Source organism: Arachis stenosperma, chromosome 10 (assembly GCF_014773155.1).
Source record: "Arachis stenosperma cultivar V10309 chromosome 10, arast.V10309.gnm1.PFL2, whole genome shotgun sequence".
Lineage (NCBI taxonomy): Eukaryota > Viridiplantae > Streptophyta > Magnoliopsida > Fabales > Fabaceae > Arachis > Arachis stenosperma.
The window spans coordinates 132,942,787-132,959,541 of record NC_080386.1 but is presented as its reverse complement, the minus strand read 5'-3'; the positions used below and the strand labels follow the sequence as shown (position 1 = coordinate 132,959,541).

The 16,755-nt window shown below is 34.0% G+C and overlaps 3 protein-coding genes across 3 annotated transcripts; 2 read left to right on the top strand and 1 right to left on the bottom strand.

The window, feature by feature from the left end:
* Positions 1–739: 739 nt before the first annotated feature.
* On the top strand, positions 740–4,229 carry LOC130955177 (G-type lectin S-receptor-like serine/threonine-protein kinase At1g34300). The gene is made up of 3 exons (XM_057881992.1): positions 740–1,858; positions 2,144–2,788; positions 3,018–4,229. Exons 1-3 carry the CDS (start codon positions 1,041–1,043, stop codon positions 3,976–3,978), a joined length of 2,424 nt encoding a protein of 807 aa, XP_057737975.1. The 5' UTR covers positions 740–1,040; the 3' UTR covers positions 3,979–4,229.
* An 845-nt stretch (positions 4,230–5,074) lies between these two features.
* LOC130957800 (cyclin-SDS) lies at positions 5,075–10,000 on the top strand. Its single transcript, XM_057884645.1, has 5 exons — positions 5,075–6,160; positions 6,315–6,482; positions 8,482–8,648; positions 9,327–9,455; positions 9,796–10,000. Exons 1-5 carry the CDS (start codon positions 5,075–5,077, stop codon positions 9,998–10,000), a joined length of 1,755 nt encoding a protein of 584 aa, XP_057740628.1.
* A 1,473-nt stretch (positions 10,001–11,473) lies between these two features.
* Positions 11,474–14,874, bottom strand: LOC130956310 (binding partner of ACD11 1). The gene is made up of 6 exons (XM_057883348.1): positions 14,681–14,874; positions 13,522–13,605; positions 13,160–13,263; positions 12,984–13,059; positions 12,680–12,763; positions 11,474–12,434 (listed from the first exon to the last, which is right to left on the bottom strand). Exons 1-6 carry the CDS (start codon positions 14,684–14,686, stop codon positions 11,865–11,867), a joined length of 924 nt encoding a protein of 307 aa, XP_057739331.1. The 5' UTR covers positions 14,687–14,874; the 3' UTR covers positions 11,474–11,864.
* Between the last annotated feature and the right edge of the window lie 1,881 nt (positions 14,875–16,755).

Here is a 16,755-nt window from a genome sequence, read left to right as displayed (position 1 = left end):
ATAATCAGGGATTTGGAACAAAATAGGATCCACTGGCTGATTGAAAAGCCATCCATGTTTGTGAGAGGACAAAATATTGAGAATGGTAGAACATTGGCGAGATGCTTTCAAATCCATGGTCCTCGTCATCTTCTGATTCTTTTCCTTTCGGCACTCTATACCCTCTGCTCCTCTCTTGAGGGATGCAACTGCTTCAATGTTACTCATTTTTACGAATTTGTTCACAACGCACTTCTCTTGCTACACGTTCTTTTTCTTTTTCTTTAATAAAATTGTGAAACAATAGGAAAAGAAAAGAAAATATAAAGAAATTTTTATTGATTGTTGATTGATTGATTGAATTGTATTGAATTATGAATGTAAAATTAAATATATATAGAACATTGCCTTATGAAAGATAAAAGCAAATAAAGATAAGATAAAGATAAAAATAAGATAAAGACTAAAATTATAACTGAATTTGTGTATTCTGGTAGACTAAATTTGTGGGTCGTGAGACGTCTTTATTGTTATCATGGGTTAAGGTGAATGTTTAATAAAAAATATTAACTTTTTTTATGCGAAAATTTTGTCTTTTAATAAAGGATATAATTATAATTTACTTTGATGCATTCGTCCCACTCTCAGCTCAATAATTGAGGTGAGAAAATTTTAAATCTGAGATCTATATAGTATATACATTTTTTCTTTCTCTCCATTTTCCTTGTCAACCAAACCAATTTTCCTTTCCATTTTCTTGACACCCACTTTTTTCCCTTTCATTTTTTCTTTGAACCAAAGGATGGGTTAAGGTGTGGAAAGATGAGATACAAGGGGGTGATACCGTGATAGAAGAAAAAAGAAAGAAAGAAAGAAAGAATAAGACCATAAAAGCAGTGACACCAGCAATTTGCAAGTCAACCTTCCACAGTCAACACAAAACCAAACACACACAAAGCCGCCATTCAATCATTATTATCCAACCAATCAAAACCTCGAAAATTGATATAATTTCTTTCCATCTCATAACTTCACAAACCCAGAAAACAAAACCAGCAGCCATGTCTCTAACCACCTTCTCCTCCTCCTCCTTCTTCTTCTTCTTCAATTTCATCTTCCTCTTCAATCTTCACCCTTCAATTGCACAAAGCCAAAACCAACGAGTAACCTTCTCTTCATTCAACAGCTCAGACTCTCCATGGCTACCAACTCAGAACAAATTCCTTATCTCACCAAACAGAAACTTCACTGCTGGCTTCTTCCCCCTTCCAAATTCCCCAAACCACTTCACCTTCTCCGTTTCATTCGCCAAAGTTCCCCAATCTTCAAACCCTATCGTTTGGAATGCCACATCCACGAACCTCACCTCCAAATCTTCGCTTCAAATCACCACCAATAATCAAATCCTCCTCAACGGTCTCCCATTATTTGTTAACCCTAACCGCTCATCTTCTTCCCAATCGAACAACGCATCAACGATTCAACTCGCTCTCACCGACGACGGAAACTTGAAATTCGGAGATTCGAACAGCTTCGATGACGCTACCAACACTATCCTTCCCAATCAAGACGTCAACTCAACCGAGCTTGTATCTAACAACGGGAGATTCAAGTTCGTGAACTCTTCGTTTCTTGTTCTTGCTTCGAACAACGAGCAATACTACACGACGCCGAGTCCGTTCTTGAACATGGATAATTTGGGGATGATGAATATGCAAGGTAACTCGTTCCTCACCTCCGATTACGGTGACAACAGGTTCCGGAAACTGGTGCTCGATGACGATGGGAATCTAAAGATCTATAGCTTCTATCCTGAAGAGAAGAATCAGTGGAAGGTTGTGTGGAGAGCCATATGGGAAATGTGCAGAGTCAAAGGAAGGTGCGTTTCTACTTTCTATCACTCTATTCACAAATAGTTGACTTTGATTAATATATGTGATGTGTACCCCATTAAATACTCGCAAATAAACAATTAGTTACATGATTGTTAAAAGTAAATTATTTTAGAAAAAGAAATTATTAAAATTAGACACAAAAAAAAGATCTCATATACATCATATAGATAGGGAAATAATGTTTGTATTAGTTTATATTATTTTGTGTATATTTTTAAAAAATTTTATAGATATAAAAAATATTTTTTTATTGATTATTTTTAATATAGGTGCGGTTCTTATGCTATTTGCGTACCAAGCGATGATTTGAACGTGACTACCACTTCTTGTTTTTGCCCCACCGGGTTCACCGCAAACAGCGGTGTTCCCGACCGTGGCTGCACACGGAAGAAACCACTCTCCAAGAAAACCGGCTTCATCAGGCTCGATTACGTGAACTACACCGTCTCCGGCGACGGCAGCACCATGAACCAGTTAAGCGGCTCCCAGAATTTCTCTGTCTGCGAAGCCACCTGCAAAACAAACCCCAACTGCTTGGGATTCGGATTCAAGTACGACGGATCGGGTTTCTGCGTTCCGTTAATCGGTAAAGAGCTTCAATACGGTTACTGGTCACCGGGCACCGAGACCGCGTTGTTCATCAAAGTAGATGAATCAGAATCAGAAGAAAGCTCCAATTTCGTTGGGCTGACTGAGGTTATGCAAACGAGTTGTCCGGTGAGGATAAGCCTGCCGCAGCCACCGAAGGACTCGAACGCCACCACGAGGAACATCATCATAATCTGCACGCTATTTGCGGCAGAGCTTATTTCTGGTGTGGCTTTCTTCTGGTCTTTCTTAAAGAGATACATCAAATACAGGGACATGGCCACTACTTTAGGCCTTGAACTCTTACCTGCTGGTGGCCCCAAAAGGTACTTTTTCACTGTATTGACTAAATTTTTATTTAATAACTCTCAATTATCAATTTCACTTAAAGTTGACTTTACCTGAGTTTTCACTTAAAAAATATTTGGGGAAAGAAAAAATAACCAAAAAAAGCCGGAGAACTTGTCTTATTAACCAAAGTTAAATAAGGATAATTCTAACTGTTTAATATATTACCATGGCTGTATATTAATTTATTGTATCAATGGACAATAGGTTCACTTACTCTGAGCTCAAGGCCGCAACCAATGATTTTTCCAACCTCATTGGAAGAGGTGGATTTGGGGCGGTTTACAGAGGCGAGTTGCCAGACCACCGCGTCGTCGCTGTCAAAGTCTTGAAAAACGTTTCAGGTGGCGACGCCGAGTTCTGGGCCGAGGTGACCATCATTGCCAGAATGCACCACCTCAATTTGGTTCGACTATGGGGATTCTGTGCGGAGAAAGGACAAAGAATTCTGGTGTACGAGTACATCCCTGGTGGCTCATTGGACAAGTACCTCTTCAGGTTGAACAATTCTCGAAAAGGTGACTCAAATACACAGCAAGAAAAGCCTATTTTGGATTGGAATATGAGGTATAGAATTGCTCTTGGTGTAGCCAGAGCTATTGCATATTTGCATGAAGAGTGTTTGGAATGGGTTCTACACTGCGACATCAAACCCGAAAATATTCTTCTAGGCGATGACTTTTGTCCTAAGATATCGGATTTTGGACTCGCTAAGTTAAGGAAAAAAGAGGATATGGTAACAATGTCCAAGAGGAGGGGTACTCCGGGATACATGGCTCCTGAATGGATTACTGCGGATCCAATAACATCAAAGGCTGATGTATATAGTTTTGGAATGGTGTTGTTGGAGCTTGTGAGTGGAGTTAGAAACTTTGAGAGTCCTCAGTCTATGGTTAGAAGTGATGAGTGGTACTTTCCAGGTTGGGCTTTCGATAAGATGTTCAAGGAAATGAGGGTTGAGGACATTCTTGATGGTCATATTAGGGAAATGTATGATACAAGGGCCCATTTTGAAATGGTTAATAGGATGGTGAAGACTGCTATGTGGTGCCTTCAGGATAGGCCTGAGTTGAGGCCTACAATGGGGAAAGTGGCTAAGATGTTGGAAGGAACTGTGGAGATTACTGATCCCAAGAAGCCCACCGTGTTCTTCCTTGGGGAAGAGTAGATAGGATGATTGGGGGTGAATCCTTTCTAATGAAAAAAAATTGGATGGTTTCAATTGTAATCTCTCACCCTTTATTGTTTTATCTCACACTTCATCTCTTCAAATGTTAAAAAAATTGGAAATAATCTATTTCCGAAATGATTGTATTTTCTAAAACTCATCAAATGTTTGTCTTTTTTACATTTTTTATGGGCATGGCTATTTATGTTTTATGCAAGCATAATAAATTAATAATAATGCTTTTTTCCCCACGGGAATATGACAATTTAGATCTAGCTTTAAATAAATAAACTGTGCAACAACTTTTTATCCAATACTTAAATAGTTATTTCAACTATAGAATTTGATTAGTTAATCATATATATATACAATAAATATACATGATAGTGAAAATCTAAGCATGTCTTTGTTTTTCTTTTCTTAATCTTTGAGTGAAAAATGGTCAACACTCCCTAGTCCCTTACAATGGTGGAGCTAAATAGATTAAAATATGAAGATTAAAAAGTGGTTTGGTACACAATCAATTAGTCATACATCTCTACAAAAGTACAAACCAACAATAACAACAAATCCTCCTGTGCAATCCATTAGCAACAACATTAGTCATGCATCTCTCTTTAATTAAGAAGTTCGAATTTCTTGTTGTGCATGTAATAATTTATTTACGACAAATTAATTATTAATCTATTGGGCTGGAGATACTATAAGAAATAAAAAAAATTAATAATGCAAATATCTATTAATATACCATTTTATTAATAATTTTGTGTTCAGGTAATTTGATATATTTTGTCTATATATAGTGTTTGCTGTTGGATTTCATTTGTTTTATTCTTGCTGCCTTCGTTAAATAAGTAGATTTTGTTCAAAGGGTATCGTAAATACAAGTGTTAATTCAGTCACGTCACTTGGCATGTATGGACGTGGTGCACGGAAAACGCATTATGTAGGACCGCACCATATAAATACTCACTCTCACTTTCTTTCATCCCTTTCTCCCACGAACTTCCATAACCGTTCCTTCGCTCTCCCTCTCCAGTCAACAACTAACAATCAAATTTCAGTTTCTCTGCGTTTTCTCAGTAACCAAACACCAATGACAACCACACTCAGAAGATCGAAGCGTAAGCATAATCTTGAGCCAGCACCAAAAATCACTGGAAAGAAGCTTCGGTCAAACCTCCCTCGCCGGCGACGGTGCCAGATCTCACCGGTGGTTATTGTTTCCACTAGATTCAATGCTTCCAGAGAAAATCCTCGTTTCTCTGGAAAATCAATGGATTCTGATTCTTGCTCTGACGACTTTGCCGGCGGCGAAGCTTCGTGTAACTCGAGCAGAGCTTCCGCTGTTTTCGCCGGAAATGGAGGTTGCTCCAAATCGAGCGAGAAATTGCAATGCGAAATATCGAGAAATCGAAGATTCGGGAAGCAAAATGAAAGTGAAGTGTCGGAGTCTTCGTGTGTGGACTCCAATGACAGAGTTCCCGAACGGAGCAGGAGCTTGATTCTGAAGTTCAGAAGCGAAAAGGAGAGACGAAACGATAAATTCTCCGAAGCATGCACGAAATCTGAGATCACTTGCGAGGATGCAAAGTCCGGTAACCGAAATTTGAAAGCGTCGTCGGAAACGAAGAACAATCACGACGTCGTTTCGTTTAGCTCCTCTGGTGCTCGTGCGACGTCGTTTGAGGAGGGAAAGAGCATATCAATCTGCAAGATAAACAGAGAATCGGAATTAGAATTTTCTCAAGGTTCGAGAAACCACCGCGAGGATGATAGTAACTGTGTTGATTTGATAGCAAAATCGAAGATCAATCAAAGTACGAATAGCTCCGATCTCAATTGCACGGAGCAATTGCGATTCTCATATTCCAACGAAGACGAAGATGACGAAGACGATGAGTCAGAGTACTATTCGAGTCAGGGAACTGTGCTCTCTGATCTTCGCTCAGAGATGTTCAGCTTCCCTGAGTGTTCAGAACTTGAGCTTTCTGATTACACTCCGTCGCTATTCATTGATTCAGGAAGCCAATTCTCGCAGGGATCCGTTGGTGAAACTCCTTCTCCAACTCACTCGTTATTTCTTCAGTTCCGTAACGAGTTCACCACGCTAATTATAACTTCTCCATTCAACAATAATTCTTCCAGCGTCAAAGATGAGGTCGTTCCTATTCATTCCAAGGTAGTAATAATAAATGTTTGCGTGTTTCAGCTTCTTCAGAGCTCAAACTCATCAGTTATTATGTTTTTTATTAATATTCTGTTCTGTTCTAGTCATATGAGAAGTTCTTAATTATATATTTATTTTTTCTTGTGTCTTGATTTTCTGAATTTAGTTTGTGAAGTTCGATGATTTGGACGAAGAAGAAAGCTACCTGATGCTGAGAGAGAGGGAGAGGAAGCAAGTTCTTCTGTGGAATTATACAGATAGCTATTTTTCTACCACTGAATTCGGGGACCTCGTGATTCAGCAACGCTCTCAAATGGTACACTGGATCGTTGAGGTTAGTTTTTTTTGTTTTGTTTTTTGGTATTACACTTATGTTATTTGAAGCTTTGAACATCATATCTGAAAAGTAAATTATATTAAATAGAACGCTATCATCTTCGTCTTGCTAATCTAAATATAGCACCTGGATATATATAGTTTAATAATGTAGTATTCAACTAAATTTAGTATATATTTGAAAAACAGTTCCCTGGTGATGATCATTATGTTCTTAATTCTGTACGTTATCGTTTTTATTTCTATTTTTTCCTCAACAAATTAATGAATTGCCTTTGAAAAGAAGTTAAGAACTGCTCATGCTTTTTTTATTATTTGCTTCTTGTTTGTTTGTTTCTGTCGTGCTTTTTATTTTGTTACACTGTATTTTCGGTTGCGAAAAATGAAAGAACATGATGGAAAGGTGAAGACTCTAAACTTGATTCAGTTAGAGTGAACATTCTGCACGGTAAAAGCATTGGAGAACCTCATCAGTATAATCCAATCGTCTCGTGACACGTCAGATTCTGGTTTAATGCATGCATCCACTTTTCTCGTATTCGTGCATGCATGTGGGTGGTTTGGGTTCTTCCAACTCCCAAGACAGTTTTGCGTTTAGCTTGTAGCTATGGCTATATATGGTTGTTGAAGTAGAAATATCAACCGTATATATAGCAGGAGCAACCGTACTTCCTTAACGGTCAAACTCTAGCTAAAGGCGTTAGGTCAAGAAGAAGAGAAAGAGAGAAGAATTAATAGTACTGAAAAAGTTGAAACCGCATTGAAAAAAAAAAAAAGAGCAATGCTAGGGGCAACAACTTTTGTGATTGGTAGCCAGCAAATAATCATCAATGATGATTTAATGGTGTGAGATTTCATCCAATGACTCACATTTCTCTGCTGGTTACATGCTGGCCAAAATTCAACAAAACTGCTGGTCCCCTAGATTTTTCCAAAAAAAAAATGTCAATGAATTATAATTTGGTGTCACCATAATTTAATTATATCATTTTATTATTGAGTTTAAGTTCATACATATTTTAATTTGTATGATAATAATGATACATAATTGAAAGATAGTGTAACTAATTATTTATGAATGGAGTTACTACATTAAACATATATCATCCCTCTATGAAAATTACTAAGTTCGATAATATATTGGTATAGCCGTGTAGATATTAGTTTAGAAAAATAATAATTTTACAAAAGTCATTTCTTATTATATGGTCTGTGGATATATAAAATAGATATAAAATATTATGTTCATTATATATGTATAAATATAAATTTTTTACTAGCGTTTCAAACTGTATTTATTTAAATCAATATTATGAATTTACATTTAGATATATTTATATTTATAAAAAAAAATTAGATAGAATGATAAAAAAAAAAAGATGATAGTGCATGTGTGCTTGTAAACTACAAAAATTATGCAATTTCTTTTGTGACCAAAAGAATAGCGATAGAAATTTTATAGTAGAAAACAAGTATATTATTATTATTATTATTATTATTATTATTATTATTATTATTATTACACTAAAATTAATTTCTAAAATCAGTTATCGTATACTTGTATACATGTGTTGTTTATTAATGTACATGTAAGATTGTCGTTATTATTATTATTATTATCGTGGATGCATTTTAAATATTTGTTGGTTCTTTTTGTATTTTAGGTATTTAACTATTTATTACTTTATACATGTAATAATATAATTTTTTGTGTAATTAATTTTTGGCTCACACAAAAAGAAAAAAAAGAATAATGGGGTTAAAGAATTGTTCTGTTAGAGAAGATTGAGAGAGAACAAAAGTGGTTACTGGAATTGTTGTGTTAGAGAAGATTGAGAACACTTAATTTTCTTCATACTTAGCACTCTAAAGAGTTTTCTCTATATGGATAGAAAAAAACCAAAAAGCATAGCTTTATGGAAACGTTGTTGGGCTTTGAATTGCTGGTTCATTTTGTTTGAAATGCTTTAACTAAGAAATTTTCCATAAATGCGCAGCAATCTTATCGAAAACAGCTTCGGCAAGAGACGATGTTTCTTGGAGTCAGCCTCCTTGACCGTTTCTTAAGCAAAGGATATTTTAAAGTCAAGAGAAACCTTCAGATTGTTGGGATCGCTTGCCTCACGTTAGCCACGAGGATCGAAGAAAACCAGCAATATAGCAGGTTCATCATTGAGTCCTTTTCTATTTCTTTCTGGGGACACGAATCGTGTTAATTTGTCTCTGTGACTGTTTCTGAGCTGCCCGCAGGTGAAGTGATTGAACCAGGATTTAATCCAGTATAATATTTTTCATCACATTTTCTTTTTTAAATTACACGAGCAAAACTACATAAATTTTCAATATAATTTTAAGTGTATGCATTAATACTATCACTAATCATGAACTGTGTCATAATTTTGAATAATTTAGTCATGATAGTACTATTATCGAAGAATATACGGGAATTCTTTCTTGTCCTAGATCAAATATTCGATTGCATACTTTGTTCTATACCAAGCTAATAATTATTTGTAATATATGACTACATGATATGAGTATAGTATTCCACACAAAAAATTTAATGGAAACTAAACTGGATTAATTAGTTGGCTCAAATTGGAACGGATATAGATAACAGACACTAGCTCAGTAGCTTGGCTCTGCTACATCAGCAGGGTTAGTCGTGATTGATGTGTCTCCTCTTCAAGCAGATTGCAACCCATTAGTTTCTCCTGCTCAAATTACTTTTTTTTTATTCTTTTCTTTTTGGCTAGCCTCTCCTTGAGTTCATTTAACTGCGAAGTCTTTTGTTCCGTTTCTAGTCTTCAATGATAACTTCAACTTTGTGTGGACATTACAGAGTGGAGCAAAAGAATTTTTATATTGGAAGTAATGTGTACAGTAGATGCGAGGTGGTTGCTATGGAATGGGTGGTGCAGGAAGTGCTTAAGTTCCAGTGTTTCATTCCGACCATCTACAACTTCTTGTGGTAAAACATATAACTTTTTCTTTATATTATCACAGCAGGTGTATTATATAATATTTTGTATAAAAGTTAAAATAATTTGGAGATTATTAGTTTCAGGGTTTGAACAAAGCCCAAAATGAAGAAAATTTCCGTGAAACATTATGCATATGTAATTATAACTCCAATTCTTTTCTGTTTCCTTTTAGTGTATTATTCACCAATAAAGCTGCAAATATTGGTCCTAAGAACTTACACGGTCTTAAAAATTGTAACTCCCAGCAACTTCAGAAGGAAATAGAGACTAGAGTTCCACTTGGTCGTTTATCATACTTATTTTACCCAAGGTTGTTAAATTCTACAGGTTCTACTTAAAAGCTGCTAAAGCTAATGCAGCTGTGGAGAGGAGGGTCAAGTCGCTGGCAGTTCTGGTACTATCAGCTGAGGAGCAGCTATGCTACTGGCCCTCAACAGTTGCTGCAGCAATTGTAATCCTGGCTTGTCTCGAAGTGGATCAAAATGCCTTCCACACAGTCATAGGGGTAATCACTATTGCTACAGAACTCTAGGCTTTTCTTTATTTGAATCTTTAATGCGTCAATATAGTCGCCGAATGAATTTTAAGTTTTTAACGTTATATCATATATGCCACACGGCATGTTTAATTTTATACATATATGCTAAGGGCAGATACGCTATCATGAATTCCTGTTTTATTTGGTCATTTTTCTTTTAGCGGTTTTCAGTATAGTATTTACAATCTATATAAATTTGTAATTTGGTTTTTATACTTTTTTTGTAATTATATTTTCGTTTCAATTTGATTTGGTTTTGCTGGTTGAATTCGGAATCATATATATTTTGCTTTTCATAATTTTAGTTCAGGGTGTATGTTGAGTCGAAATTCTAGAAAGAAAGAGAAGGACTAGGAGTGTATCTGAATTTATTTCCCTATCTCCTTTGACTTCCAAATCGTTAACTCACAAAATTTATTTATTTATTTATTTATTTTTTATTATTGTTATTATTATTTGTGAAAGTTAAATGTTTCATCTTTTCTTTTGGCTGTATTATTTTCCATAGAAGCCGCCATCAAGTAGAGAAATTGTGAATAGAATGTCATGTAAGTAATTAATCTTATGATTTTGCAGATCCACGTAAGATCAAAAGATGAGAATTTGCATGAATGCATGCAGGTATGGTAACCCGGTTTGTTATATTCTGTTAGTCACTTAATTTCATATGGCAAGAAATTAAGCCCAGACAGCAATCAGTTTGAAATTAATAATTTCATTTACTAACATTTGATTTCTCCTATTGTTGATTTTTTGGTATTCCTTGATGTCTTTAACAAGAAACTTAGTGTTATCTTTACTTCTCTACAGAGCCTACAGTGGTTAATACGCTATCTATGACAACATTCTAACTGGCATGGAGCAACATTCGCTGAACAATTCAGTTTTTTACGATTGTTCCCTACCCATCTGAAGAAAAATGGCATTCAGATACCGGGTTGATTCTTAATCAGTATTAAATAAATTCATTTGTATCCCTACCTGAGAGGAAGGGAACTCCATTATTTTTCCCATGTAACTATATTGATTGTTCAAAAGTGCTAATAGGTGTAATGACAAATCATACACATTTTTTTTTAAAGCTGTGAAAACCTAGCAACGGGAGAGAATACCCTGCTCCTAACTATTGATGGCTTAAAAGATATATTACAGTTATACAGAAGTTTATCTCCTTGCATTATAGAACCAATGAACCACTGGACCATTCTTTTATAAGAGAAGATTGACTTTTTTGCCGCTTCCTTTGCAATATTTTGTAATATATATGTTCACTTGAATTTTAATTACACTGCAGTAAAGCACTACTGTCTCCAAAATGAGGAAAATGAAGAGAGGAACGTCAAAGTGAATTTCTTCCATTGTTTAAGATATCACCAGCTGCCAATAGGAACATGTAATTTGACTTAAAACCTGCCCAATGTATTTAAGACAGTCAAATGTGTGATATACATTATCCTTCCTTTTCTCTCCTTGGATGAAAAGGAAAAAGAGAACAGTAAAATACACACTAAAAGTAAAACTATCTGTCTTCCTAAAATGCTAACGTTCTGAAAAGAATTATATTGATGAAGTGAGGATAATGTTTACATTAAACCCTCACCAAAATCACATGATTTAAGAGGAGAAATGAATTGAGAAACAATCCAAAGATAGTAACAATAATCATTTATTATGAATATCGATCATATTTAAGAATGACATCTATCAGATAAGCCTTTACATCATTAAAAACAATCAACAAGACTTATCATCATACAACAGACTTGCATTGAAGACTGACAATATATAACTGTGCTAGATCAATCCAACTGTGGTCGTGTGACTCGTGTGAAGGTAAGGCATTGTGAATCAGCTCATATTATAGAACCCTGTGCTTACTGTCATCACCAGAATTAACAGGAACTATTGCAGGGCCAGGATCCGACTCCAAGTGCATCTTTGCAAACTCATCAACAGTTCCTTTCCTTTCATTGATAATGGCTTCTTTCTTTTGCACCTCGGCTTGCTCAACCTTCTCTTTGGTCTTTGTGCTAACATCCTCTGCTGCCTTAGCTATAGCAGAAAAGGCACTTGAGAACCATGACGCTCCAGTTAATACATAATGATTGCTCATGATAGCAGATCCAGCAACACTAGCCTTTTGCTCAGCAACAGCATAAGCAGACTTTGTCTTTTCAGAGACTCGATATCTTTCGTCCAGATCTCTCATCTTTTCATTTACAATAGCTGTTCCAATGCTTAATTTATCACTTAGACCAATCTTACGATCAATGGAAGCAACAGTGGAAGAAGCATTTGAGGACAAGTTATGACGTTCATCGAAGGCTTTTGCCTTCGTGATTGCATCCTTTCCTAAGATGAAACCCTTGGCAAGCATCGTGCTCATCACGTCTTCAGCCTTCATAACTGTGGTGGGAGTTTGGTCTGTCTGTTGAGAAGAGCATTGTACATTAGAAACTTCATGATACTTGAGAGTTTATCAGTAAGGAAAAAGTTTACAAACACTCAGCATGTTATTTTGACAGTTCTATCTTTTGGCAGATGGCACAAACATATGTTAAGCAAAAGTGTTCATATTTCGTGCATTTGATTACATAAAAATACTTGTAGCAGCACAAGATGCACCATTACCTCAATCACACAATAAAGTAACTTAGAAAATTAAGTACTTACCACAGTTGAGGTAAGAGCTTCAGGGGGCAGCTGATAGTTTTCCACCGGTGTGATTGTGACATATAGATCACCAATCTTGGAACCCTATACTAGAAACAGGAGAATAAGTGCATGATTTAGGTAAAGAAAATCAATTACAAGTACCTGTTTTATTTTATCATATCTTATCTTATCTTATCTTTCATGAGCTTTAGTGATTAAATAGGAAAGTATTAATTGGGAAATGGTTCAACTCACACATAAACGTAATTATGAAATGTATTGTTATGTTTTCAATATGAAAGTCATTTTGATATAAACATACCGTCAAGAGAACTGCTGTTTCTGCTCCCTGTGTCTCCATAAAGGTAACATAAGCAACCTGGGTATGATCATTTTCCCTGCAGTGATCATCAAAGGTAAGAGTGACACTTAGTGGACAAGTTTAAACATTGATAATCATAAGAAATGAACAAAATTCTGCATTAGAAGCACTCTCACCTTTGCATCTCTATATATTGAATTTCACCTGAAAATGAGAAGAATTCTCCTATATCCTTTGTGCTAGTAGTTAGTGATATGTTGCTAACCTTAACTGTTCGTACCTGTAATAAGGCAAAATGGAGTGAACTTGGAAATTACTGCAACAAGGGATAATTGAAATCCAACAAAAAATTGGCAAAGCCAAAATATAAAAGGATAGTGGGGCATAAATAAGAAATGTTTGCAAGGATTACCCTAAGAAACCAATATTATAATGACCAGAAATACAATTTGCCAAACAAAACTGCTTTTTGATACTAGATTATGTATTCTACAATTTTGGTGCTAACAAATTTGCTATGTGAAAATTTCTTACTCACGTTTGAAAAATGAGGACTCCAATTATGTGGAGATGTAGAGGAGGGAACCGCTTCAACTTTTTCATTGGTATGGTCCACAGGGGCCTGCATGTGAAATTTTAAATTGAAATACTTTTAGGACGATGCTCCACAAAAATTAGGTGCTAAAGAAACATTACATGCTAAAACGGATATAATGTAGCACAATCTAGTCAAACAGAAAACAAGCTTTATCAGTTCAGAAGACAAAGCAACAGAACAAGAGTCATGAAGCCAAGAGGAAATTTTATCTCAATTTACCAAGACACAATATCAGCAACAGAATGTCCCTGTTGCATGAGGCCTTGTCATCATTCATCATTAATTTAACTAATGCAATTTCATGACTTTACAAATTACAAACCACTAGTGAGCATTGCCCAAATAAAAAGTCCTCAAAATGAATAATTTCAATGAGAGAAGAACAATCATGTATCACCAATAGATGTGACATACCCAGAAGGAATCACAAAACAACAGCAGGTTTAGAACCACATTTTTGGAAAAGAATAATTATGTGTGTTAAATACGAAAAAATCGTTGGGATCGAGTAGAAATTTTGTAGAATCGGTTGACTCATTGAAAATTGTAATATCAAAAGATTTTAAGAGCTAACTCGAGATTCTAGCTACTACGATCCTAGGATTGCCATACTAATCCCTACTGCTAAAACTTACTAACAATAGAGTTGCCTATACTCAACCATTGCATTAAAGACTCCCTTCAATGTTCTATCCTCTTTGAAACTTGCAAACAAACCGAACATGTCACTGGTGAATATTTGAGATCCAAAGTAGCACTTACATATTCAAACAAAAAAAAGTGTATATCAAACGGTTTAACACAGTTTTTTGAAGGATAATTAACAAAGACATTGCAAGTTATTACAACAATTTTAGTTCCTCATTCCCATACAACAAAGTTACATCGATTTTCTTACGTCTTTTCTGTTTTCTCTGCATCCAAATTCCAAGCACAAACAACACAATGCACCGCAAACAAATATAACAACAAAGGAAGAGATCCATATAGGATCTGAAAAGTTCAACGAACAATGTTAAGCGAAATTACTGGTACATAAAATTGAAAACGAAAATGTGCCACGAAACGAAGCAGATCTGAGAAAAAGTTTGAAACTCACCGACATTTCGGACGATACAAAGCCTTCGTATCTTGTTTCTTCTTTTGGTTTGTGAAACAATGGTGAGAGCAATGCCGGAGAGGAAGGTAGATGAAAATGGCAGAGGGGTAGTTTCGTAATAACGAAACCGGGCTGATCCAGCACGATATCGCGTTAGAAGTTAGAACTAACTGTCATTACATCATCAATCTTGTTATTACCAGCATTTCTCTTCTTTTTAGCGGCAGTTTTTCTGGTATAGAAAATCTAGAAATCTGCATTTTTATTAAAATCTGCCAGCATTTAATTAATAAAAAAAAGTATAACAATCACGTATTATTAAAAATACTAATAATAAACTATTTGATAGGTACACAAAATTTGCTGACTAGCATTCCTCTTTTTCATTTTCTTTAGGCATATAAACAATTAAACATAGCAATAAAGCAAGTTTTCACATGCTAAATAAAAAATAATTAATTTTTATATGTTTAGAATAAATTATTATTATCAAAAAATAAATAGATTAAATAATTTATAAAATTATTAAAATTATTTTTTAATATTTAAATAATAAAAAAGTTAGTTTTAATATAATATAAAATAATTTTATATATTTATTTAAGGGCAATTTACGTAAATAAATAAAGTGGGAGAATTATTTACGTAAATGTGCAAATCTGTATGTTGTTACGATTTTGTGCAAAATGGATTTATATGTAAACCGTGGCAACCCAGCACGGTTTCTAAATATGCATAAACCGTGGGAGGTCACCACGGATTAGGAGCAAATTTTTGTAGGAGGAAACCGTGGTAGGTCACCACGGTTTATGAAGGAAATTTGGCAAGCATAAACCGTGGGGAGTCACCACGGTTTATGAAGAAACTTGTTTGCACATAAAACCTTGTGGGTCACCACGGTTTATGTGTGGTAAATAATGGCCAGAAAACCTTGTTAATTTTATGTCCAAGAGACACAACTTATTTTTTATTTTTTTATTATTCTTGTTAAATTTTTTATAATTATATTTTTTATTATTATATTTTTCATCTCAAATTTTTTTAATGAAAAAAATGAGAATAAATTAGATTTTCATAATTTGTTCTAGTTTATCACCAAGCATAATTACAAGAACACAAAATTTTGTGTCTCTATCCATCAGTGTCTTGTCCTGTCCTATTTTCAGTGTCTTATCCTATTTTGTTGTTGAAAACAAAGGCAGCCTAATAAATACACACTATATAGTACATTTTATAAAGAAAAAAAATCATCTATTTCTATTGAATATTTATAATAAAATTTTTTCGTTCTCTTTATGTATTATTGACTAATATATACTATAAAATTTTTACATGTATTATCAATTAATTTTTCATTATGTTTATCCCTATTTTTCATTTTACACTATATTTAAATATTTATTATACTATAAAAAATATTAATGAACATAATAAAATAATTACTTATTAATATTTTTTAGAGTACTCATTAATATTCTTAAAATATAATAAATATTTTTATTTTAAATTTAACAAATACTAATGTATCAATATACACTTATATGTGAATTTATTAAATCTATATAAAAGATTTAATCAATAAGCATGTTAATGAATATTAATATACCAATATTAACAAGTAATTATTTTATTGTACTCATTAATATGTTATAGTGTAATAAATCTTTATTTTATAAATGAAAAAATAAAGATGTATATAATGAGAGAGGTCACCTTAAGCTTAAACGAACTTTTGAGTAGTTTTTATAAGTTCGCCGAAGATTTTGAAAACTTCATAAAAACTCAAAATAAAAAATAAAAACACAGATTCCAAACATTAATGTTAGTGTAATTTATTTTTAAAAATATTTTGTTATTTTATAATAGAAAAAAATCCAAAAATTTCATGGTGTTTATTATTAGAGTCTAATTTTTTTCTAATTTATTTTACATAACAAATTTTAAATATTTTAAATTTATTAAATTTCATCATCTTAAATTAAATATTAATTTTTTATTTTTTAGTAAATAGACATCAATTTTTTAAGCACTATAAAAATCATTTTCTTAGTATTATCTGATTTTTTTTATTGTAC